Source organism: Loxodonta africana, chromosome 9 (assembly GCF_030014295.1).
Source record: "Loxodonta africana isolate mLoxAfr1 chromosome 9, mLoxAfr1.hap2, whole genome shotgun sequence".
In the NCBI taxonomy this organism is placed as follows: Eukaryota; Metazoa; Chordata; class Mammalia; order Proboscidea; family Elephantidae; genus Loxodonta; species Loxodonta africana.
Genome location: NC_087350.1, coordinates 95966252 through 95990336, shown reverse-complemented (window position 1 = coordinate 95990336; position 24085 = coordinate 95966252). Strand labels below are relative to the sequence as shown.

The following is a 24085-nucleotide window of genomic DNA, read 5'->3' as shown; positions in this document are numbered from 1 at the left end:
AACTAGGCCAGGGGCCGACTTCAGAACAGATCATCAATTGCTCATATGCAAGTGCAAGTTGAAGCTGAAGGAAATTAGAACAAGTTCACAAGACCCAAAGTACAACATAGACTATAACCCATCTGAATTTAGAGACCATCTGAGGAATAGCTTTGATGCATTGGACACTAATGACCAAAGACTGGACGAGTTGTGAAGTGACATCAAGGACATCATATGTGAAGAAAGCAAAAGATCATTAAAAAGACAGGAAAGAAATATAAGAACAAAATAATGTCTGGAGAGAGTCTGAAACTTACTCTTGAAAATCAAGTAGTTAAAGCAAATGGAATAAATGTTGAAGTAAAAGAGCTGAACAGAAGATTCCAAAGGGCAGCTCGAGAAGCCAAGGCATTATAATGACATGTGCAAAGAACTGGAGTTAGAAGACCAATCTGGAAGAACAAGCTCAGCATTTCTCAAGCTGAAAGAACTGAAGAAAAAATTCAAGCCTTGAGTTGCAATATTGAAGGGTTCTATGGGGAAAATATTAAACAATGCAGGAAACATCAAAAACAGATGGAAGAATTACACAGAATCACTATTCCAAAAGAATTGGTCGACATTCAACCATTTCAGGAGGTAGTGCATGATCAGGAACAGATGGTACTGAAGGAAGAGGTCCAAACTGCATTGAAGGCACTGGTGAAAAACAAGGCTGGAAGAATTGACAGAATACCAATTGAGATGTTTCAACAAGAGGATACAGTGTTCGAGGTTCTCATGCATCTATGCCAGAAAATTCGGAAGACAGCTAGTGGGCCAACCAACTGAAAGAGATCCCTACTTATGCCTTTTGCAAAGAAAGTACCAAAATAGGGAAGTAAAAATGGAAACGAAAAGGACTGTATCATTATTTCTCATAGTTTTCAATACATCAGTTTTCCTATGTCCATTTAACATTCTTAGGCAACTGCATTTGGAGGCGTTGACGCAAAAGGAAGGCCAATGTGAATCTCAATATACTGAAAGTGGAAAAAGGAAAGTGACTTCCCAGGTGAAAAAAAAAAATGACACTGTGAGATTTTCTCCTCTTTTATTCATTCTTCCACCTACCCCAGTATGATTTCTGTGTATTAATTCTACTGAACAGCTCTTGTTAAGGTCCCTAATGCCCTCTATTTTCCTCATAGTGGCTAGTTTCAATCCACTGAGCAGACATTCAAGATTGTATTAATCAAAACAATGAGACATTTTCATTGTAAACAATTGAATATATCTGATTTAAAATAAATAAAATATTAAAATGACTTGCCAACACACCAATTTTATGAATCTAGCCAGAGACAAATCTATTCCAAAAAAGGGAAAACTACCCAGAGTACATATAATCCATAATCTTTTCCTTTATCCACCCTATTTCTATCATCTACTTCAGAAGGTAAACCGCTCAGGTTTTTTTCTATACATGTTGTCTCTAACTTCTCACCCCTTCCACTTACTCCAGTGTGGTTTCTTATTGGTACTTCTACCAATCCAGCTCTCACTAAGATCCTCAATGCCATCTATACTCAGTGTATAGTAGACAGTTCCAATCCACATCTTCTATGACTGCATTGATTCTTCTTCTAAGCCATTTTATTTCTTTACATGTGCTGTTATCACCATTCTCTCTCGTTGTCCTGCTAATGTGTGGCCATTTCACTTCTGTTTCCTTTGTGGTTTTTCCCTTCACCTTTTATGGCTGCAGGTCCTTGAAATCAAGTTTAAACCTTTCTCTCACTGTAGACTCTCTTATCATGTGACCACTTCCATTCTCAGTCTTTCTGTGAACAGATCTGAACCTCCAGCCAGGGCATTGTTTATAAATTGTAGACTCATAGCCAGTTGCCAAAGGGCAATTGACTAGATACCTACTAGCACACTTGTAAACACTATAGACTACTTTTATTTCCTTGTTGATATGTGTCACTCCAGCATCTGTTGAGAAATCCCTTTTTTTTTTCCCCTTCATCTCATTATAGCATTTAACTGAACTGATATTAGTTAAGCATGATTATCATTTTTAGATTTCTTTCCCTACAAAAACCAAAGATACAAGAGTGCAGGTACTATGTTTGTTGTAGTCACCACTAAATCTGGAGGGCAACATACAATTTGGACAGAGAAAATCCATTTTTACTTAAAATTGGTATATAATAATGATGGTTAAGTGAATTAGACCATCCATTCTATAATTGAACTATACAATCAGGTTTGTTGTTTCCTTTTTAAAGAATAAACAAATACAAAAAGTTCTTTATAATAAAAATTTAATGAATAAAGCAAAATAATAAATTAGCAAAACAAAAAGAATATAATTTTTATGCACAGTGTAAAGGTATACATGATATGAAGTGAACAAAAAATAAGTTAAATATGTAAATATTTAAATAGATAAATAAATAGATACATCAGCATGGTGACTTGTAAAGAACTAGTGTTCATGCAGTTGAATGCAATGTTTTCTTAATACTCCTGAAAACACATTTGCCAAAGTTGATTCAATCCCTGTTCTGAATATAGCAGAAATGAGTCTTCAAACTGGCTGAACTTTTGGAAGTAATGATAGAGTGTATACAGTCTATGAGAACTGTGTTTTATGGAACCAGGTCGCCTTCCTTACTTCTTAGCCTTTCTTGCCAATTTGTTGATGCAGAGAAGGAGCGCATGATTTCTGCTCTGACAATCTCCCAGGCACAGGGGCTGTATTTCTTCTCTGTCAGATAGACAGTGATTCTTTGGAAGTATTTCCTCACAGCCAGCATGGAGTCCTCATTTATCACAGGTACGGGAGTTTCTTCTACCCCCGTCTCCTGCATCAAACAGACTTCCAGGTCATTCAGCTGCTGATCAAGTGCAGCGAACAATTTGTCCAGGAGGGTCTGATCCCAGGCAGCAGATGAGGCCTGTAGGCTGAAGAGGTTGAAGATCTGCTGGATCATCTCATGGTGGACAGAGATGGCTTGAGCCTTCTGGAACTTGTTGCCCTCAAGCTCCTCCTGGGGAAATCCAAAGTCATTTCTGTCCTTCAAGCAGGAAGAAGGGGAGATTCTTCTCATTTGTTCCAGAAGAATCAAGGTTCTCCTGTTAGCCAGTCTATGGCTCTGAGGCAGGTCACAGCTCAGAGAGCAGATGGAGTTGCAGCTGAGCACCGCCAGGGCCATCAGTAAAAGGAAAGAGAAGGCCATTGGGGATCTCGCAGATGCTGCTGTCCTGGTTGATGCTGGTGAGTCTGTGAGCCTGGGCCTCCAGGTTCTCTGAAGACCTTGCTCTGGGCTTGTTTTTTAAATAGGAAACACACTAGTTTCCATTTTCTTGACGACCATCCCTTACTTCCTACTTCTGTTTTTTGCTTTCCTTTATGCACTCTCTACTTGGGTTTGTAGTGCAGTGTTTCTCAACCATTTTTTTCTCTTTATTGAGACCCCCTGGCAGTCTGTTGAGATTTTTTTTTCCTAAATGAATCCCCCCCATAAATTTTAATAGCACAGATATACTGTATTTTTGTTTATCTATTTATTATGTGTATATCTGTGTTTTATACATAAAATGAGGAAGTGTAAAAATTATTCTTTTTATTGAATGCAGGGCTAATAATGACTATATCAAAATTTTAGGATAACATTTAAATTAAAAAGCTATTAACCTTTATCTTTGTAACTAAATTTGCTGAGTAACTTTTAATGTACTTCATTTACTTACATAAATTGTCGTATATTAAATCACATAGGCAAATTAGGAACTTATAGAAATACGTAATACCAAAGTAATGAAATACTTAAAATTATCCATCAAGAATAAACAACTGATGATCCAAGATAAACATGCAAAAATCAGTTGGATTTCTCTACACCAACAAAAAGAATTTCGAAAAGGAAATCACCAAATCAATACTACTTACAATAGCCCCCAAGAAGATAAAGTATTTCAGAATACATCCAACCAGAGACATAAAAGACATATACAAAGAAAAATACAAAACACTACTGCAAGAAACCAAAAGAGACCTACATAACTGGTAAAACATACCACGCTCATGGATAGGAAAACTCAACATTGTGAAAATGTCAATTCTACACAAAGTGAGCTACAGATACAAAGCAATCTTATTCAAATTCCAGCGGTGTTTTTTAATGAGATGGAGAAACAAATCACCAACTTCCTATGGAAAGCGAAGAGGCCCTGGATAAGTAAAACATTACTGAAGAAGAAGAATAAAGTGGGAGGCCTCACACTACCTGATTTTAGAACCTATTATACTGCTACGGTGGGTTATACCACTACGGTAGTCAAAACAGCCTGGTACTGGTACAATAACAGATACATAAACCAGTGGAACTGAATTGAGAACCCAGACATAAATCCATCTGCCTATGAGCATCTGATACTTGACAAAGGTCCAAAGTCCATTAAATGGGAAAAAGACAGTGTCTTTAACAAGTGGTGCTGGCATTACTGGATATCCATCTAGCCAAAAAAATGAAATAGGACCCATACCTCACACCAGGCACAAAAACTAACACAAAATGGGTCAAAGACCTAGATACAAAATCTAAAACAATAAAGATCCTGGAAGAAAAAATAGGGACAATGCTAGGAGCCCTAATATATGGCATAAATATAATATAAATCACAGCTAACAATGCACAAACACCAGAAGAGAAACTAGACAACCGGGAGCTCCTAAAAATCAAACGCTTATGCTCATCCAAAGGCTTAACCAAAAGAGTAAAAAGAGAAACTTACAAACCGGGGGAAAAAATTTAACTATGACATATCAGATAAGGGCCTAATCTCTAAAAACACCTCAACAACAAAAAGAACACACAATTAAAAAATGGGCAAAGGATATGAACAGACACTTCAGCAAAGAAGACATTCAGGCAGCTAACAGACATATAAGGAAATGCTCATCATCATTACTCATTAGAGAAATGCAAATCAAAACTACAATGAGATGCCATCTCACCCCAACAAGGCTGGCACTAATCCAAAAAACACAAAATAATAAATGTTGGAGAAGTTGAGGAGAGGCTGTAACACTTATGCACTGCTGGTAGGAGTGTAACATGGTACAACCAACCACTTTGGAAAATAATTTGGCACTTCCTTAAAAAGCTAGAAATAGAAGTACCATATCATCCATCAATTCCACTCCTAGGAATACCTCCTAGAGAAATAAAAGCCCTCACAAGAATAGATATAGGCACACCCATGGTCATTGCAGCATTGTTCACAATGGCAAAAAGATGGAACCAGCCTAGGTACCCATCAACAGACAAATGGATAAATTATGGTACATACATACATACAATGGATTACTGTGCAATGATAAAGAACATTGATGAATCCGCGAAACACCTCACAACATGGCTGAATTTGGAGGGCATTATGCTGAATGAAATTAATCAGTCACAAAAGGACAAATATTGTGAGAGACCACTATTCTAAGAACTCAAGAAAAGGTTTAAACACAGAAGAAAACCTTCTTTGATGGTCAGTGGTCATGAGGGTGGGGAGGGAGAGGGAGGGGAATTCACTAACTAGATAGTAGACAAGAATCTACTTCTATGAAGGGAAGTACACTATAGGGGAAGTCAACACAACTGAATCGAAGCAAAAGCTGAGAAGTTTCCTGGACACTTCCAAACACTTTGAGGGACAGAGCAGCTGGGGCTAGGGCCTGGGGACCAGAGTTTTGGGGGACATCTAGGTCAAAAAAAAAATAAACAAAAATTATTAAGTTATTTTTAGCATACTTAACTTTAATTTTGATTGGTGTCATGGATTGAATTCCATCCCCCAAAAAATACGTATCAAATTTGGTAGGCCATGATTCTCAGTATTGTGTAGTCGTCCTCCATTTTGTGATTGTAATTTTATGTTGAGAGGATTAGGGTGGGATTATAACACCACCCTTATTCAGGTCACCTCCCTGATCCAAGTTAAAGGGAGTTTCCGTGACACGTGGCCTGTACTACCTTTTATCTCTTAAAATAAAAGCAAGCAGAGAGTTGGGGACCTCATACCACCGAGAGAGCAGCACCGGGAGCAAAGTGTGTCCTTTGGACCCAGGGTCCCTACACCTGAGAAAGTCCTCAACCAAGGGAAGTTTGAGGACAAGGAATCTTCCTCCAGAGCCCACAGAGAGAGAAAGCCTTCCCCTGGAGCTGACATACCGCATTTGGACTTGTAACCTACTAGACTGTGAAAGAATAAATTTCTCTTTGTTGAAACCATCCACTTATGGTATCTCTGTTATAGCAGCACAAGATAACGAAGACAAGTGGTATGAGAAAATAACTTTTCACTCAGATAGTTGGAAATATTCATCCAGATACTGTTGACATTTTTCTCTTCAGCACTTGACATTATTATTGATCCCACTCCCACTGCGGGATCAATAATAATGTCAAGTGCTGAAGAGAAAAAAATGTCAACAACATCTGGATGAATATCTCCAATTATTATTGATAGGTAAAAAAATTAGAATAATTAAATATTGAAATACAAACTACTAGTACCTACAGTTCCCATCCGAAGTTACACTCAAAAGCACTGAGGTTCAATGCTTATTATGGAACATTCCAAAGGCAGCCAATGGGAACCTTTAAATATGCGGAGGTGACCTCTCATGATGTGACTTCTAGATCAAGCAAAGGATAGAGAGAAAGTCCTCCATTAATCTTGCATAAATTTTGTGTACCTGCCATCAACTCAATGTCCATGCTTCTCCTGTGATACCAAAGGAACCTGGAGAGAAAATAAATATGAAGGAATAATATTTTGTTGGATAGGGCCAAGCTTTGGAGAAACTCAAACCATTGAAATATCTAAGATTTATTCACACTCCCAAGAAGCAGTTTTACACCTTAGGAGTAATAACACCCTCAGTGAGAACACATAATTTAGAAAGCATCATCACTTTTAAGTTTCCTTTGTATTTTTTTTTTCTTAAATTTGAAATTTCCCAAATAAGTTTCAGAGGTTCCTATCCAAGTCAATTCTTAGCAATTCAAAGAGAACCATCATTGTTCTAAATTCAAATCTGGATACATACGGAACTTTATTAAGTGAAGAATTAACTTTCACCTTCAGTCACGAACTCAGGTTTTATTCCTTTTAATTTATGAGAAGTTAGGCTGCCTCAGTTCTAAAGATTCCTACTCTTTCTATGGTAGGTACAAACCATCTTTGGTAGCCTGACGTTTTAAATCCCCACAAAGATGCACCTGAATTTCACATGTGGAAAATTGTGCTGAGTGAAAAAAAACTTAAACAAAACAGTAAATATTCTATGAATCCATGTATATGAATCAAAATCTATTATAAGTATATTATACACTCAAATAAAAGGCATTTGGATATGGGTTGTGCCCAAATGGATGAGCAGTGTTTGTGTAGAAACTGAAGGGAAGGGATTGGGGAAAAAGAATGAGGTGAGTAGTAAAGTAGTATAAATAGGCATAGAAATGGAGCCACCAGTGACTCTGACCTTCCATTTTTAGATAGATCTTCATCAAACACTAAGTGATGATTACCTACTTTTATCTTGCAATTCTTTAGAATTTCTCACAAAGAATGACTAATTATGCTTTGCTTCTTCTTATCTCCATCCATTTCCACCCATGTCCACAATGTGGGCTTCATTACAGTTGGACTTCCAAAATTATGACATTTCTTAATTAGAGTACTACTTCTGGTCGAAAACTGAAAGGTTGGATTCTGAGTTCTTGGTCAACTGTTTTTAACTGCTAACTTGGCCATTTTTCTTTATATACTCCCATACTGGTTGCCTACAAATCAATTGTGACTTTTTTAATATACTAAGTCTTCATACACTGAGCTTGACTATATTCTCACTTCTACCTGACAGGAACATAGCCTCTGATGACCAGACCTATTTTCCCTTTAGTATATTCCCCATGAGTCAAAGTCTGTGGGCAGAGAAATTATCTTACCTTACCTTACTTCCTAGAGTCCCTGGGTGGTGTGAACATTTAAAGAACTCGGCTGCTAACAAAAAGTTTGGCAGCTGGAGCTCACCTAGAGTCACCTTGGAAGATAGGCCTGGCTGACCTACTTTATGAAAAATGAGCCATTGAAAACCCTGTATAGCTCAGTGCTACTCTGGTACATGTGAGGTTGCCATGAGTCAGAATTGACTTGATGGCAACTGTGTTATTGTTTTGTTTTTGTTTTTCTCACCTTGTTTCCTAGGCATCTAGCCCAGTCTCTAGTATTTCAGGAGCTTAATTAATATTCATGAAAAGAATCATCATGATAATAATAATAGAAAGAATAATATCCACACATACTAGATACATGTGGTTTGAGAGGATAATGGATCTAAAGGCACTTCAAAAATTGCTTATGGCACTAAAAGAGAAGTTATTATTGGAAGTTGTGTGGAGTATTGAAAAAAAGAACAACCATTTCATTACAGGGATATTCAAGTTTGTATTGGCAACATTTAGAATATTCAAATGAGAAACAAGCACCTGGTGATGTATGGAAGACTCACTCTCCACTTTTGTGTCAGCCTTCTCAGTGATACTCAAATACCTTCAAGAAGCTGCCTGATCATACTTTCTTCATCTCCCTCAGGTAATAAGGAAACAACATAAACTTGACAATGTGTTCCAAGTCCTTGACCCATATCTTTGGCCAATTTCCAACTTAGCTGTGTCCTTTGAAATCAACCTGAATGATTCTTTCAAAGGGTCAATGATGCTGTGTACCCTAAGGAGTGACATCCATGTCCTCTTCCCTGGCTTTAAATTGTGGAATCACACTTTGGGTCAGGATTTTTTTTTGTTGGTTTTGTGCAGTCAAAAATATGATTGTATTTTTTCCCCTTAAAAGCAGTACTGGTACACATAGTGCAAAAACGACCAGCGGTCTTACTCACTGAACTTGTCTCCTCTTCACACCAGTCACTCAATTAGACTCCTTTTTCCACGTTTCTTACACTTAGGTATCTCATGAGAACAAATCCATGTCAACTAGTTGTGAGTGCAAGAGATATTGGCCCTGTAAAGACTTGAACTTTGAAAACATCCCCACGTCATCCAACATAATTTCTGCATTTACAATTGAGTAGAATAGACACAAGCACCACAGACACATTTGGAGTCACATGCTGAAGGTGGCAAAACCACAAAAAATAACACACCCAGATCCTTGTTTCACTGTCTGGTAGAGAGCCAGCCAGGAAAGCCATCTGATCAGGAATGCCTGCATTGAATTCTTATGTGAGGGAAAGATAAATCTGTATTATGTTCAATGTATTGATAATTTTCTGTTTATCTGTCACAGCAGCTAATATTTTCACTTAACTGACAAATATCTTTAACAAAATACTATCCCGAAGAAGTCATTTCTAAAAAAGTTTTTTTTTTAAACTTTGGAACAGCAAATATACCCCCAAGACTTAAAGAGATAAATGAAAATGTTAAATGATTAATTATAAGAAAAATAGATCTTTTTATTCACTCTAAATATTTTTTGTAAACTCATGATGTACAATATATTTTAAAATAATCTCATGATTTTGATTTGAGATATTTTTCAGATGGTGCAGAAATCTCAGATTTGAGATTGCCTTTTTTGGTTTTAGCAAAAATGTAGTTGATTAGAGAGTCACAACCACAATTTTCTTCTCCATTGGGTGACTTTTCTTGGAGGATTATTAAATGAGGGAAAACGCACTTCGATTTCCCCTGTGACAACCTCCCAGGCACAACTGCTGTGTTGCTTTCCTTCAAATAGCGAATAATTCCTTGGAACAAGGAATCCCCAAAGAGGAACAAGACAGATTTTCCTCTTCCATCTACTCCAGTTGTTCCAGACTGTGATGAAGGCTAGAGAGCAGGTGATCCAGGAGGATCTGCCCCCATGCGACACAGCTATCCTCTCTGTTGAGGGGGTTGATGGTCAGCTTGAACATAGATCGTGCAAACACAGGGCTTATGTCTTCTGGATTTTGGTGATATTCCCTCTCTTCCAAGGAAAGTTGAAGCCAGTTCTATCATTTAGGCACAAACGAGAGGGCGTCCTTTTCAGCTATCCCTAAAACATGAAGATTTCCTTGTTTTCTAGGCAATGGCTCCAGGACAAGTCCCAGCTAAGAGAACAGGCTGCGAAGGAGCAGAGCATCCCTCCTATTAGCAATTAGATCTGGACCATGAAAAATTTCAGTGATTCACAAGTGGCCGGCAGGGGGCGAGCGGACACAGCTAAACAATAGGAGCAAGGTTTTCTTCACTGAGCACCGATGGCCGATGGCCGACAGAGGGGGCCCGAAGTCTCCTTTCCTCAAACCCAAGCCAACCCAAACCCACTGCCGTCCAGTGGATTCCGACTCATAGCGACCCTACAGGACGGAGTAGAACTGCAACATAGAATTTCCAAGGAGCACCTGGCGGATTCCAACTGCAAAGCTCTTCGTTAGGAGCCATAGCGCTTAACCACTACGCAACCAGGGTTTCCTTTTCTCAAACAGGGCCTGGAAAACCACGGTTTTGAGAAAGCAGATTTGGCCCTGCCTCCTTGGGTTTGCGTTTTGCCAGAAGTTGTAGAAAGGGTCATCTTGGACCAGCTTTGCGCAGGTTAAATAATTCACCACGAGTAGAAAAGTTTTTGTTTTCTCAGTCCTGATTGCTGAGTCAGCTTCACCATGGCTTTGCCTGCGCAGAACCTTTTCGAAACTTTCCTGTCTTTTATGCTTTACTGCCTCTTTTTTTCTGCTTTATCCACACCTTCTACGAAATAATCCACTTATTGAAGAGTTGATGGATATATATCGGGAAGAATTGTAGATTTAATTAATTAATTAAGTTTTAATTTTTTTAAACCGACTGAAGCTTGTTTCTAGGGCGATACGCCGTGACAAATTCAGAGAAAGGGGAAACGCAGAAAGTGGGTAATGTGTGTACAAAATAGGGACACAACTAGTAGACTTTTTGTCACAGGCTGCCATCGAGTTGATTCTGACTCATAGCAACCCTGTAGGACAGAGAATTGCCCCCATAGGGTTTCCAAGGCTGTAATCTTTACGGAAGCAGCCTACCACATCTTTCCCTTGAGGAGCAGCTAGTGGGTTCCAGCTGTCAGCTTTTGAGTTAGCAGTCCAGCTCTTAACCACTGAGCCACCAGGGCTTACGGGAGCAGGAGGAAAAGGGAAAATTTGTACCTTTATATTCATAATTTTTAAAAATTATTAAAAATAAGTTTTTCTACAATGTTAAAGTGCTTGTACAAAAAATAATAGACAAATCGAAAACTAGGTGTATTAAAACTCACAGCATTATTTTAAATTTAAATATTTTAATTGTAATGAAATCGGAATTTAATAGAATTTTACTTTCCAAGCTTTAATGAAAGGAAACTCATCAATAACATTTCCAAAACTACTTATTTACCTATGTGGTTTTCAATTGAGAGAATTGCCATATTTGACAGTTTCTTGCGACCCAGTGACAATCTTCAATAATTTTTATTTGCCTTTATGTAACTGAAACTTCTTTCGGGGGACCACACTAAGTGGTATTTTTTTTTTTTTTAATTAGCATTGTTGCGTACAAGAAGTTCAAGGCATTTAGAAGGCCAGATCCTTTCATTTTCTTTGTTAAGAATTTTACAGACAGACTTTTTAACAAATGGTATTAGCAAAACTGGATGTCCACCTGCAAAAGCATGAAACAGAACCCATACCTCATGCTGTGCATAAAAACTAATTCCAAATGGATCAAAGACCTAAATATAAAACCAGAAACTATAAAGATCCTAGAAGAAAAAATAGGATCAATGCTAGAGGCCCTAATACAAGGCATTAACAGGACACAAACCATAATAACAACACACATACTCTAGAAGGTAAGCTATATAACTGGGATCTTCTAAAAATTAAACACTTAACCTCATCAAAAGACTTCACCAAAAGAGTAAAAATAGAACCTACAGACTAGGCAAAAATTTTTGGCTATGACAAATCCAACAAAGGTCTAATCTCAAAAATCTGCAGGAATATCCAACACTTCTACAACAAAAAGACAAATAATCCAATTAAAAAATGGGCAAAGGAAATGAACAGACACTTCACCAAAGAAGACATTCATACAGCTAACAGACAATAGGGAAATGCTTGCTGTCACTTGCCATTAGAGAAATGCAAATCAAAACCAAAATGAGATACAATCTCACCCCGGCATCACTGGCACAAATCAAAAAAACAGAAAATAACAAATGTTAGAGAGGCCGCAGGGAGATTGGAACTCTAATGCACTGCTGGTGGGAATGCAAAATGGTACAGTCATTTTGGAAAAAAATATGGCATTTCCTTAGAAAGCTAAAAATAGAAATACCATATGATCTAGCAATCCCACTCCTAAGAATATGTCCTAGAGAAACAAGAGCCATCACATGAATAGACATATGTGCACCCATGTTCATTGTAGCATGGTTCACAATAGCAAAAAGATGGACACATCCTACATGCCCATCAACAGGTGAATGAATAAACAAACTATGGTACAGGCACACAACGGACTACTACTCAATGACAAAGAACAATAGTGAATCTGCATCTCACAACGTGAATGAATCTGGGGAGCATTATGCTGAGTGAAATAAGTCAATCACAAAAGGACAAATACTGTATTGAGACCACTACTATAAAAATTCATGAAAAGGTTTACACACAGAAAGAAACAATCTTTGATGGTTATGAGGGAGGGGTGGGGTGGGGATGGAAAAACATTAAATAGACAATAGATAAGTGGTAACTTTTGTGAAAGGGAAGACAATACACAATACTGGGAAAGCCAGCACAGCTTGCCCAAGGCAAGGTCATGGAAGCTCCATAGACACATCCAAACTCTCTGAGGACTGAATTACCGAGTTGAGGGCTGTGGGGACCATGGTCTGGGCAAACATCTAGCTCAATTGGCATAATATAGTTTATAAAGAGGAAACCCTGGTGTAGTGGTTAACAGGTACAGCTGCTAATCATAAAGGTCAGCAATTCCAATCCACCAGGTGTTCCTTGGAAACCCTATGGGGCAGTTCTACTTTGACCTATAGGGTGGCTATGAGTTGGAATCGACTTGACGGCAATGGTTATGGGTAGTTTATAAAGAAAATGTTCTGCAGTCTACTTTGGTGAGTAGTGTCTGGGCTCTTAAAAGCTTATGAGCGGCCATCCAAGGTACTCCACTGGTCTCAATCTTTCAGGAGCAAGGGAGAATGAATAAAAACTAAAGACACAAGGGAAAGATTAGTCCAAAGGACTAACGGACCACAACTACCACAGCTTCCACCAGACTGAGTCCAGCACAACTAGATGGTGCCCAGCTTCCACTACTGACTGCTTTGACAGGGATCACAATAGAGGGTCCCGGACAAAGCTGGAGAGAAATGTAGAACAAAATTCTAACTCAAAAAAAAAAAAAAAAAAAGACAAGATTTACTGGCCTGACAGAGACTGGAAAAACCCTGAGAGAGAGTATAGCCCCAGATACCCTTTTAGCTCAGTAATGAAGTCACTCCTGAGGTTCACCCTTCAGCCAAAGATCAGACAGGCCCATAAAATAAAACAAGACACCAGCTCAGGGGCAAGGACTAGGAGGCAGGAGGGGATAGGTAAGTGGGTAATAGAGAACCAAGGTTAAGAAAGGAGAGTGTTGACATGTCCTGGGGTTGGTAACCAATGTCACAAAAGAATATGTGTACTAATTGTTTAATGAGAAGCTAGTGTTCTGTAAACCTTCATCTAAAGTACAGTTGTTGCTGGGTGAAAACCCCAGGTTTTGGTTGTCATGACTTGTTACAGCCAATAAACAAGAGGCAGAGGAGGAAGATCAGAAAGGGGCCCTTATTTTGCTGTACAAGGAAAGGAGCGATTGGGGCTGTTGCCTCCAAAATTGCTCGCAGGCAGCTTGGGGAGGTGGGTTTTCACAGAGAGCAGACAAGGAAATACAAATTCATCATTAATATTCAGGATTGACCTTCAAGCAGGTCCTCAGAGCTTGGAAATGACTATGCATTTTCTTCAGACAAGGTTTCAATCCCCAAGATGAAGGAAGAGGTTGATTTTCTTTCATTAGGATGTTAAGACTCTACCCAGAGGTGGTTCTGTGGTTATCTTGTCAAGGACAATTTTAGAATAATGTGCAGCTTATTCTGTTCGGTGTAGGAGGATAAGCCGGAGCAGGCGTCTCTCAGAAGGGTTGGGCTCTGAGGCTGCCTGCCTCACAGTAATAAAAAAAAAAAAATTTTAATAAAGAATTTTATAGACTGAATGGAATTTGCCAAAATTTCATTTGCATCCCATTCCCCTTCCATCCCATATTGTAAAACTGTTTCAAGAGCTGGGTCAGATCTTTATTTAACATTTTGATATTTTCTGCACCATGGATGTTTTGGCATTGACTTTTATTTTTTAATCTTGCATTAAAATGTTATTTACCTTGATTACTTAGATTTACTGTGTCCTTAAATTTTTTGCTTGATGGGAGTACTCACTTATATCACTCTAACCCCAACCCTCAAAAGAGCTTTTGAATTTGTGTTGTGATTTTCATGCCTGAACACCATGGCGGAAAGACCAGGAACACCCATTTTCCCATCTCTTCTCCTCCTTTTTTTTTTTTAAACAGTTTTCCTGATCTTTACAACTTTTTCTTCTTAACCTGTCCCTTAAAAAATATCACCAGAGGTGGTCATAAACCAACTGAAGACGAGGAAAGGGATTATTTATCTCATTAATTTATACTGTTCACAGAGCAGCCATTTTCTGCCTGACAACCTGCTAAAGTGCTGGATCCCCGACTAGAGGTACAGGTGTGCTCTGAAGGTTCTCTCTTTTCCGTATTTTAACAATGTGAACCTGCAATTTAAGAAGTGTAAAAATGGAGTCCAGGATCGAACCATCAACATCTTAGAACACTTCTTAGAATTAAAAAAAGAGGGAGAGAGAGACTGAGATTCAGACAGGTTTTTTACTTCCAATTTGTGCCTCATGTATGTAAATGTATCCTATTGAGTTGAGACTTCCGTCATTTTCTGAATGTTTAGTTTCAATACTAATACAAAAGAGTGTTGAAAGGGCATTATCAGAGGCCCATAAATAGAAGAGAAAATGAAAAAAGCAGAAACAAAATTGAGGAAGTACAAAAAAATGAAAATCCTGACCTCACTACTTAAGAATCTCAATGTAAGAACGTTCTCAGGTGAAGTGGTTAAAGGCATACCTAGCCGGACCAGCTGTACCACCAAGCTCACTGGTGGCCCTGCCAACCTCTGCCCTGATGACACTGATGATGATGTTCTCCAGCTCTACCTTCCCCGTTAGCTGTGACCTGGCTCAGAGGCACGGCCTACCAAAGCAGATCTTTGAAAACTGGGTTGGGGTTTAGGTGTACATATTGTATTGAAAGGAGGGAAGAAGATGCATCAGGACACTGTCATTGTACCCAAGGAGACAAATGATAGGTTTGGAAAATATATCAGAGGTTGTATCACTGAAGAGTCTAGTTGAAAGTTGGACTAGATGACTAAGCAGAGATATTTAGAAGATGTGTGCTCACAAAATTTGGGAGATGCATTATAAACAATCTCTAGGCATAAAACTCCTTGTAAAATACCAGAGATATTTTATACTAGGTAGAATATTTAAATCAAACCAGAGAACTAGCTTGATTAAAAAAAAAAAAAAGATCTTTTGCTGATTCTGTGCCAATAAGAAGTGGAAGGAACTGCCATTCAATGATGCCATTTCTTTGTCAGAAATTTGAACTTGCCACCATAAGAAACCACCACCTCAGCCAGCAATCGTGGAACCCTACACAGAGGCTGTTTGTTCACATTGCTCACTTTAGTATCAAAATCTCACATAGGTACTTCAGATTGGCAAAGTCTTGTTCAAATGCCCTTGTGGCACAGTAGTTAAGAGTTCAAATCCACCAGCCATTTCTTGGAAACCGTATGGAGCAGTTCTATTCTGTCCTATAGGGTCATGATGAGTCAGAATCGACTTGACGGGTAATTCTCTTATGGCTTAGTCTCAGAAGTTGAGCACCATCAGTTCAGCGGTAGGTTGTGTATTCATTAGAGAGAAGCCACTAAATCCAGCATATAGTCAAGGAGAGGGGAGTTAAGCTCCACCTCTTGAAAAGAAGAGTATGAGAAAATTTGTAAACATTTTTTAAAACAACCAGAAATGGAGAAATAGAATATCTCTTAAAGTAGAAACGGTTATTGTTACGGATGATGGGCAGCCATAAATATAATAGATATCACAACAGATGTTGAAAGAATAGTGTTTTATTGGATGAGGGCTTTGAAGAAGACTGAGGACTTATATCCATGTCTCTATCTTGAACAGCAAAATGATAAAGGTCCCTTCACATAGGCACAGAGGGAACACGTTGAGGTGGTTCCCATTATAGCAACCCTATTTTTTTATGTACAACAGAACAAAACATGCCCAGTCCTGGCCATCCTCACAATCGTTTCTATGTTTGAGCCCACTGTTGCTGTCCATGTCAGTTCCTCTCATTGAGGGTCTTCCTCATTTTCATCAACCTTCTACCTTACCACACATGATGTCCTTCTCCAGGGACTGGTCGCTCCTGATAACATGTCCAAAGTACGTAAGACAAAGTCTCCTCATCCTCGCTTATAAGGAGCATGCTGGCTATACTTCTTCCAAGACAGATTTGTTCATTCTTCTGGCAGTACATGGCATATTCAATATTCTTTGCCAACACCATAATTCAAGGCATCAGTTCTTCTTTGGTGTCCCTTATTCATTGTTCAGCTTTCACATGGCCATGAGGTGATTGAAAATACCATGGCTTTGATCAGGAGCACCTTAGTCCTAAAGTGGCATCTTTGCTTTTTAACACTTTAAAGAGGATGTTTGCACACCAAAGACACAAGGAAAATATTACCCAAAGAGAGAAAAGGGCCAGATAAACCAGAGACTCCATCAGCCTGAGATCAGAAGAACTAGATGGTGCCCGGGTACCACCAATGATCACCCTGACAGGGAACACAACAGAGAGTCCCTGATGGAGAAGGAGAAAAGTGGGGTGCAGAACTCAAATTCTAGTGAAAAGACCAGACCTAATGGTCTGACTGAGACTGGAGAAACCCCAGAAGACATGGCCCCCAGACTCTCTGTTAACCCAAAACTAAAACCATTCCCGAAGCCAATCCTCCAGACAAAGATTAGTTTGAACTATAAGACATAAAATAATACTCATGAAGATTGTGCTTCTTAGTTCAAGTAGATACATGAGACTAAATGGGCAGCTTCTGTCCAGAGATGAGATGAGAAGGCAGAAAGGGACAGGAATTGGTTGAATGGACAGGGGAAATCTGGGGTGAAAAGGAGTGTACTGTCACATTATAGGGATAGCAACTAGGGTCACATAACAATGTGTGTATAAATTTTTGTATTGGAAACTAACTTGAGCTGTAAACTTTCACCTAAAGCACAATTAAAAAAAAAAGAGGACATTTGCAGCAGATTTGCCCAGTGTGATACATCATATGACTTCTTGACTTCTGCTTCCATGGGTGTTTACCGAATGTTTATTTATGAATGTTTGCAGCTGTTTCTTCTCAAATGGAGCCCAGGACAGAATTTTGAGGAACACCACTGTTGTCTGAGATGAGAGGGAGTACTCAGCAAAGAGAGGGGGCGAAACAGGAGATGCTGGTGACATAGAAGCCAAATAAGGACAGGACTTTAAAACGGAGGATGTGGTAAAAAGTGTCAGATGCTTCTGAGATATCCGCCAAGGCAGACTGATGGTGATCTCTGACCTCAGTAAGGTATAGTTCACTGTAGATCTTGGCTTTAGCAATTTCAGAATAGAGAGGCTGAAACTGAATCATAGTGAGTTGAGCTATGAGCTGCATTTGAAGAAGCAGAGACAGTTATTGGAGAGAGGATTCAAGAAGTTTGGGTATGAACAGAGCGAGGGAAACAAGATAGTACTTAAAGGTCGTTATAGGGCTGAGGGATTGTTGTATTTAGGTTGAAGAGGATGAAAATTAAGCACAAAAATTCCAAATTCATTGCCGTTGAGTCAATTCTGACTCAAAGCAACCCTACAGGACAGAGTGAAGCTGCCCGATAGGGTTCCCAAGGAGCGGCTGGTAGATTCAAACTGCTGACCTTTTGGTTAGCAGCCATAGCACTTAACCACTACACCACCAGGGTTTCCACTGCTAAAATTAAACAACTCCCCAGAAGCCTGGACAGTGCTCCAATTCTTGGCATCTTAATATTAAATATACCGCTGCAAACCCACCTCTTTAATCTGCCAAGAACGCTCCTTCTTGTTTTCCCAAGGACCTTGCTCACTTTGAAGTAACAGATGGTAGATGCTTAGCCTAAAAGCTTTTTTCCCAAGACCTTGGCTCTAGGAAATCCTAAAGGTGTGTGTATTCCATGTGACTTTTTTTCTGCACTACAGTATAACCTTCAAGAAACCAGCTGTACATTCTTTTATCACAAAATTGTAAACGGCATTTAAGCAAAAGACTGCTTCATGATAGCCACAGCAGTTTCACTAGAACTGACAGTCCATTTGCAAACTTCTCTCTCTCAATAAATAGTTGATGTCTTTAATTATCAAAGTCTGATTGTTTGTTTTTTAATTGATAATACAAGAGAAAGAGGAGATAACTAATAAAATATAGTAAGCAACTTCCTGAAGTCTTCTTTGCTTTGCCATTAAGGGCTTCTTTTCCCAGAGCTAAGCCTATGGAATTGCCACTCTGTTAGAACAAAAGTTTTACAGCCTGGGGCAGAGCACCACCATAAAGCTTGGCATGGTTAAAAGGAACTTTATTTTGTAAAATGATGTACGATCTCAACATGAGAATGGAAGTGAGAAAGGAGAAGGGCCCAACTTCCACCTCTCTTCCAGACAGATCGGCTTTATAAACACATTTATAAAGATTGAGAATATGAAAAATATAATCCTTAAAACTCTGTGTGTTTGCATAATTCTGGATAGCATTCATATAACCTCAGGGAGATCCATGCCTGTGTTTGAACACTGATGTATTATAGACTCCAGTTTCCTTTTTCTTTTTAAATCCCCACTTCCTGTCCTTCAGCCCCTGATAACCACTAATGTACTTTTTTGTGCCAATGCATTTTGGACACCAGTTTCTTGTAGTTTAACTGGTCTTTACTTACCTCATTTCTTTGGAAAGAGATGTGTTTGTTGGAAGAAGTGAAGACCTTGCTTTCCCCCGGTAGACAATTTTTTAAATTTTTTAAAATAATTTTTATTCTTTATATTTTGAAAAAGGTTTGGGGACACTTTTATCAGTTATTCCATGGCCTAGTCCAAATATTTGCATCAACTATTCCTTTACTCAATTACCAGTTAGAAGGGGGAGTGAAACTAGCTACTTGGTAGATTGCATGTGGCTGTAAAAGTCAGTGAAGTTCAGTATCTCCAGAGCCAAAATGTTTTTCCTTAATTCTTGAATTTTCTTGCGAACTTGGTAATGAATAGAAAGAGCCTGCCTGATTCCAGGGCCTAAATTAATTATTATTTATTTTTCTGTTATCCTTGGGTAGGCCAGAAAAAGAATATTATTTCTTTAAATTTAATCCGATCAGGGAGAAGTATTTTTAAGCCAGTAGACCATTTTGCCTGGTATCTCAGGAAACCCCAAGTGTACTTCCAATCCAGACATAGGTATGTAACACCCATAAGACAGGGCCTGATAGGGAAAGACAGACCCACTAAATGGTTAAACATTTTGGACTTTACGCTTCGTTATGCATTGATCTGAATATCTGTTTCTTAGTACAATATATTTTGATAAAACAAAAAACCAAACCCATTGCCATCAAGTCGATTCCAATTCAGAGGATCCCTATAGGACAGAGTTGAACTGCCCCATAGAGTTTCCAAGGAGCACCTGGTAGATTTGAACTGCTGACCTTTTGGTTAGAAGCCATAGCACTTAACCACTACGCCACCAGGGTTTCCAAGGATTTAGATACACATTTAAAATTATTGCCCATATTTAGTCATAGAAAGATAATCAATTCTTGGTTTTGATAGCTATCAAAGGAAAAAATCTCAAGTTGCTGTCTGATTTTACTAATTCAGAGCACTAATTTTAAAACCTAGCCAGCTATTATGTAGAAGTTCTTGCTGACATATTTTCTCTGTTTATCATGATGTTGCTTATTGGTCAAGTTGTGAGGATTTTTTTTTTTCTTTATGTTGAGGTGTAATCCATACTGAAGGCTGTAGTCTTTGATCTTCATCAGTAAGTGCTTCAAGTCCTCTTCACTTTCAGTAAGCAAGGTTGTGTCATCTGCGTAATACAGGTTGTTAATGAGTCTTCCTCCAATCCTGGATCACGTAAAAGGGCGGAACAGAATATTTCAAAGGGCAGCTTGAGAAGAGTAAAGCATTATAATGAAATGAGCGAAGACCCAGAGTTAGAAAACCAAAAGGGAAGAACACACTTGCCATTTCCCATGAAAGAACTGAAGAAAAAATTCAAGCTCTTAATTGCAATATTGAAGGATTTTATGAGCAAAATATCAAGAACTGATTGTACTGAGGGAAGAAATCCAGCATACACTGAAGGCATTTGTGAAAAACAAGGCTCCAGGAATTGACAGAATACCAATCAAGATGTTTCAACAAACGGATGCAGCACTGGAAGTGCACACCTGTCTATGCCAAGAAAACTGGAAGACAGCTACCTGGCCAACTGACTGGAAGAGGTCCAAATTTGTGCTCATTCCAAAGAAAAGTGATCCAACAGAATGTGGAAATTATATAACAATATCATTAATATCACACACAAATAAAATTTTGCTAAAGATAATTAAAAAACAGTTGCAGCAGTACATTGACAGGGAACCGTCAGAAATTGAAGCCCAATTTAGAAGAGGACTTGAAACCAGGGATATAATTGCTGATGTTAGATGGATCTTGACTAAAAGCAGAGAATATCAGAAAGGTGTTTATCTGTGATATATGGACTATGCAAAGGAATTCAACAGTATGGATCATAACACATTATGGATAACATTGAGAAGAATGGGAAATCCAGAACACTTAATGGTGCTCATATGGAACCTGTACATAGACCAAGAGACAGTAGTTCTAACAGAACAAGGGGATTCTGCCTAGTTTAAAATCAGGAGAGGTGTGTGTCAGTGTCATATCCAGTAAAGCCTTGGAAACCCTATAGGGCAGTTCTACTCTGTCCTGTAGGGTCGCTATGAGCGAAAATCAACTAGATGGCAACTTTTTTTTTTTTTAATTGCGCTTTAGGTGAAAGTTTATAGCTCAAGTTAATTTCTTGTATAAAAATTTATACACATATTTGTTTTTTTGTTTTTTATTGTTATGTAACACTGGTTGCAATCCCTATAATGTGACAGCACACTCCCCCTTTCCCCCCTGGGTTTTCCATGTCCATCCAACCAGCTCCTGTCCCTTTCTGCCTTCTCACCCGTCTTTGGACAGGAGCCATCCATTTGGTTTCATGTATCTCCTTGAATAATACTCTTCACCAGTATTATGTTTTGTTTTATAATCCAATCTAATATTTGTCTGCAGAGTGGGCTTCAGGAACGTTTTTAGTTCTGGGTTCCTCCAGTCTCAGTCAAACCATTAAGTCTGGTCTTTTTAGGCAACGTTTTTTGTTGTTTTTTTTTTTTAATCACAGTATTGCCTTTTGCCATTGTATTTCACCAGAAAAAGAAAAAAAAAAGTTGCTGTCCAGTTGATTCTGATGCACAGTGACCCCCTGCATTGCAGAGCAGAACTGTGCTCCACGGGGTTTTTCAACGGGTGATTTTTTGGAAGTAGATCACCGGGTCTTTCTTCCAAGATATCTCTGGGTGGACTCGAACCTCCAATTTTTCAGTTTGCAGCTAGGCGTGCTAACCATTAACTGATCAGCCACTTCAGAATCACCAGTTTTGCATTTCCTTCTGTATTGAGGATATTCCTAGTGTTTAAAAAACATATTCTGACAAGATTAACTTCCTGGAATTTATTTGGCTTCAAAAAGATCCATGGGTGGAAGCACATCTCCTGGCAAAAACTAGAAGGTAGTTCCCTGAACAAAAGCAAGCGCACAGTTTTTATAGGACGCAAAGGGCAGAGAGGGAGAGAGAGACAAAACAAAACATCTTTCATATATTTTAAAGTCACATAAGATCAGGATATATAGAACGTCCAGACATTTAAACCTATCCATTTAAGAGAGTCTATTTAATGTCTGAACTAAAACTTCTGAGCAAGCAGACAAGTCAAAACATGTACGCTAGCAGAAATGTTTTTACGCATTCCAGTGAAGCCTAAGAAGATTCAAACAGAAGTGTCCCGCCCCACGTGCCTCTTTAACTCTTTCAGAGCCTTTTCAGCTCCAGCAAGTCTGAAGAATAAAATAACAAATTCACACCAGCTTTTATATATCTCCGTGTATTTTTCTCATAAAGTGCAAATATTCCAGACATTTCAAGGTAGATTTAAGCAGAGTTGCAATTTCACTGTCTGTTGATGTCATATTTCGTAATCGTACTGCTCCCCCAGCAGAGCCAGCTCCACAGTCCTCCATTACAGCCAGAGATCTGTGTTCCTAAGTAACTGCCCTAGTGCTGACAGCATGTGGGTTGTTACATTGCTGCATTAAGGAAATGTCTTTATTTCCTGCAGATCTGATTCAACAGGTATTTGTTTAATTGCCACACCTGACCAGATTCCTTAGATATTGCTTTAAATACACTTCCATAGGACCCTTCTCCAAGCCTCTCTAACAAATTAAAAACTTCCTCAGGCTGTCTTCACTCAGCTACTGTTAGGTCACTTCTGGAAAAAAAAAAATGTATCATGAAAAAACTTGCCAATAACGTTTACGTGGTTGTTAAGACCAACCATCTTTCCCAGTTTATGTCTAGGCTTTGTGAACTTACAGCGAGGAAAAACTCGACCTGCCGTGGTGCTCCAGGAGGCTGGGCCGCGCGAAGCTGCCCCTGCCCCTTTGATTTTCCGGCCTGGCGCCCCGCCATCCTCGAAGGAATTTGGGCTCGGCCTCCCCTTCAGCCCCTTGACCTAGTATACAGGTTCTGCTGGGGTCGCGGTGCAGCCTGGCTAAGTCGCCCCGCCCCGAAGCCTCAGGGAGTCTCTTCTTCCTGCTCCTCCCCAAGTCATTTCCCGCGGGGCTCAGGGGCGGCTGCTGCTTGGCGGCGAGCTTGGAAGCAGAAGGAGGGTGCTGACAGGCTCAGAAGGCTGGAGAGGATGAAAGAGCTGGGGACCGGCTGGAACCACAGGCATTAAGCTTGTTCTTATTCTTATTTAATTTTGCGGCAACTTCCTGACAACCACTTATCATTACAGAAAAGGTCAGCAAATTTTGCAGCATCTTACTGACAACCACTTATCATTACAGAAAAGGTCAGCAAAATTTGGAAAAGTTGTGCACCAAAAACTCTGAACTCATGTTGGCTGTTAAGTACTTTGCAATGAGAAAATGACGTTGGAAGAAAATCCATACATTCAAATGTCAAATAGTCTTCATGATTATTTTTATGTTATTTTGTTTTTGTTCTGCTGATTTTTTTTTTTTTTTTTTACATTTGATAATCGTTGTTTCAACAGCTAACCCACATGGCATCACCTAGCTTATATTCTTGCTCACTGGGTAACTAGAATGAACTCCAGGGGCTGTTCCTTGGCAGGAAGCTTTTCAAGTCACTTGTTGGTTGTATAAGGATTGATCGAAGTAACACTAGATAAGATCATCTGAATGTTCGATTATTGGGGCGCACAACTGCAGGACAGTGTGTAATGTGCTGAAAGCGCAAGGAAGAGTGAGTTCCACTGCCACCCTCTGCATGATGAGTGAAAAACAATGTACACCTTCCTGGACCCTGGACATGTGACTAGCACACCTGGTGACAGAGGACACTGGCTCCAATTCATGTTTAAATATTATAAAATCTTATTAACTTCAATTTTTGAAACAAAAAAAAATGTAAATAGAAGTTCTAAGG

The 24085-nt window shown here is 39.0% G+C and overlaps 1 protein-coding gene across 1 annotated transcript; it reads right to left on the bottom strand.

Moving 5' to 3' along the window:
* Positions 1 to 2618: 2618 nt before the first annotated feature.
* On the bottom strand, positions 2619 to 3522 carry LOC100662831 (interferon alpha-5-like). Its single transcript, XM_003407658.3, has one exon. The coding sequence runs from the start codon at positions 3207 to 3209 to the stop codon at positions 2619 to 2621; it is 591 nt and encodes a 196-aa protein (XP_003407706.1). The 5' UTR covers positions 3210 to 3522.
* Positions 3523 to 24085: the final 20563 nt, after the last annotated feature.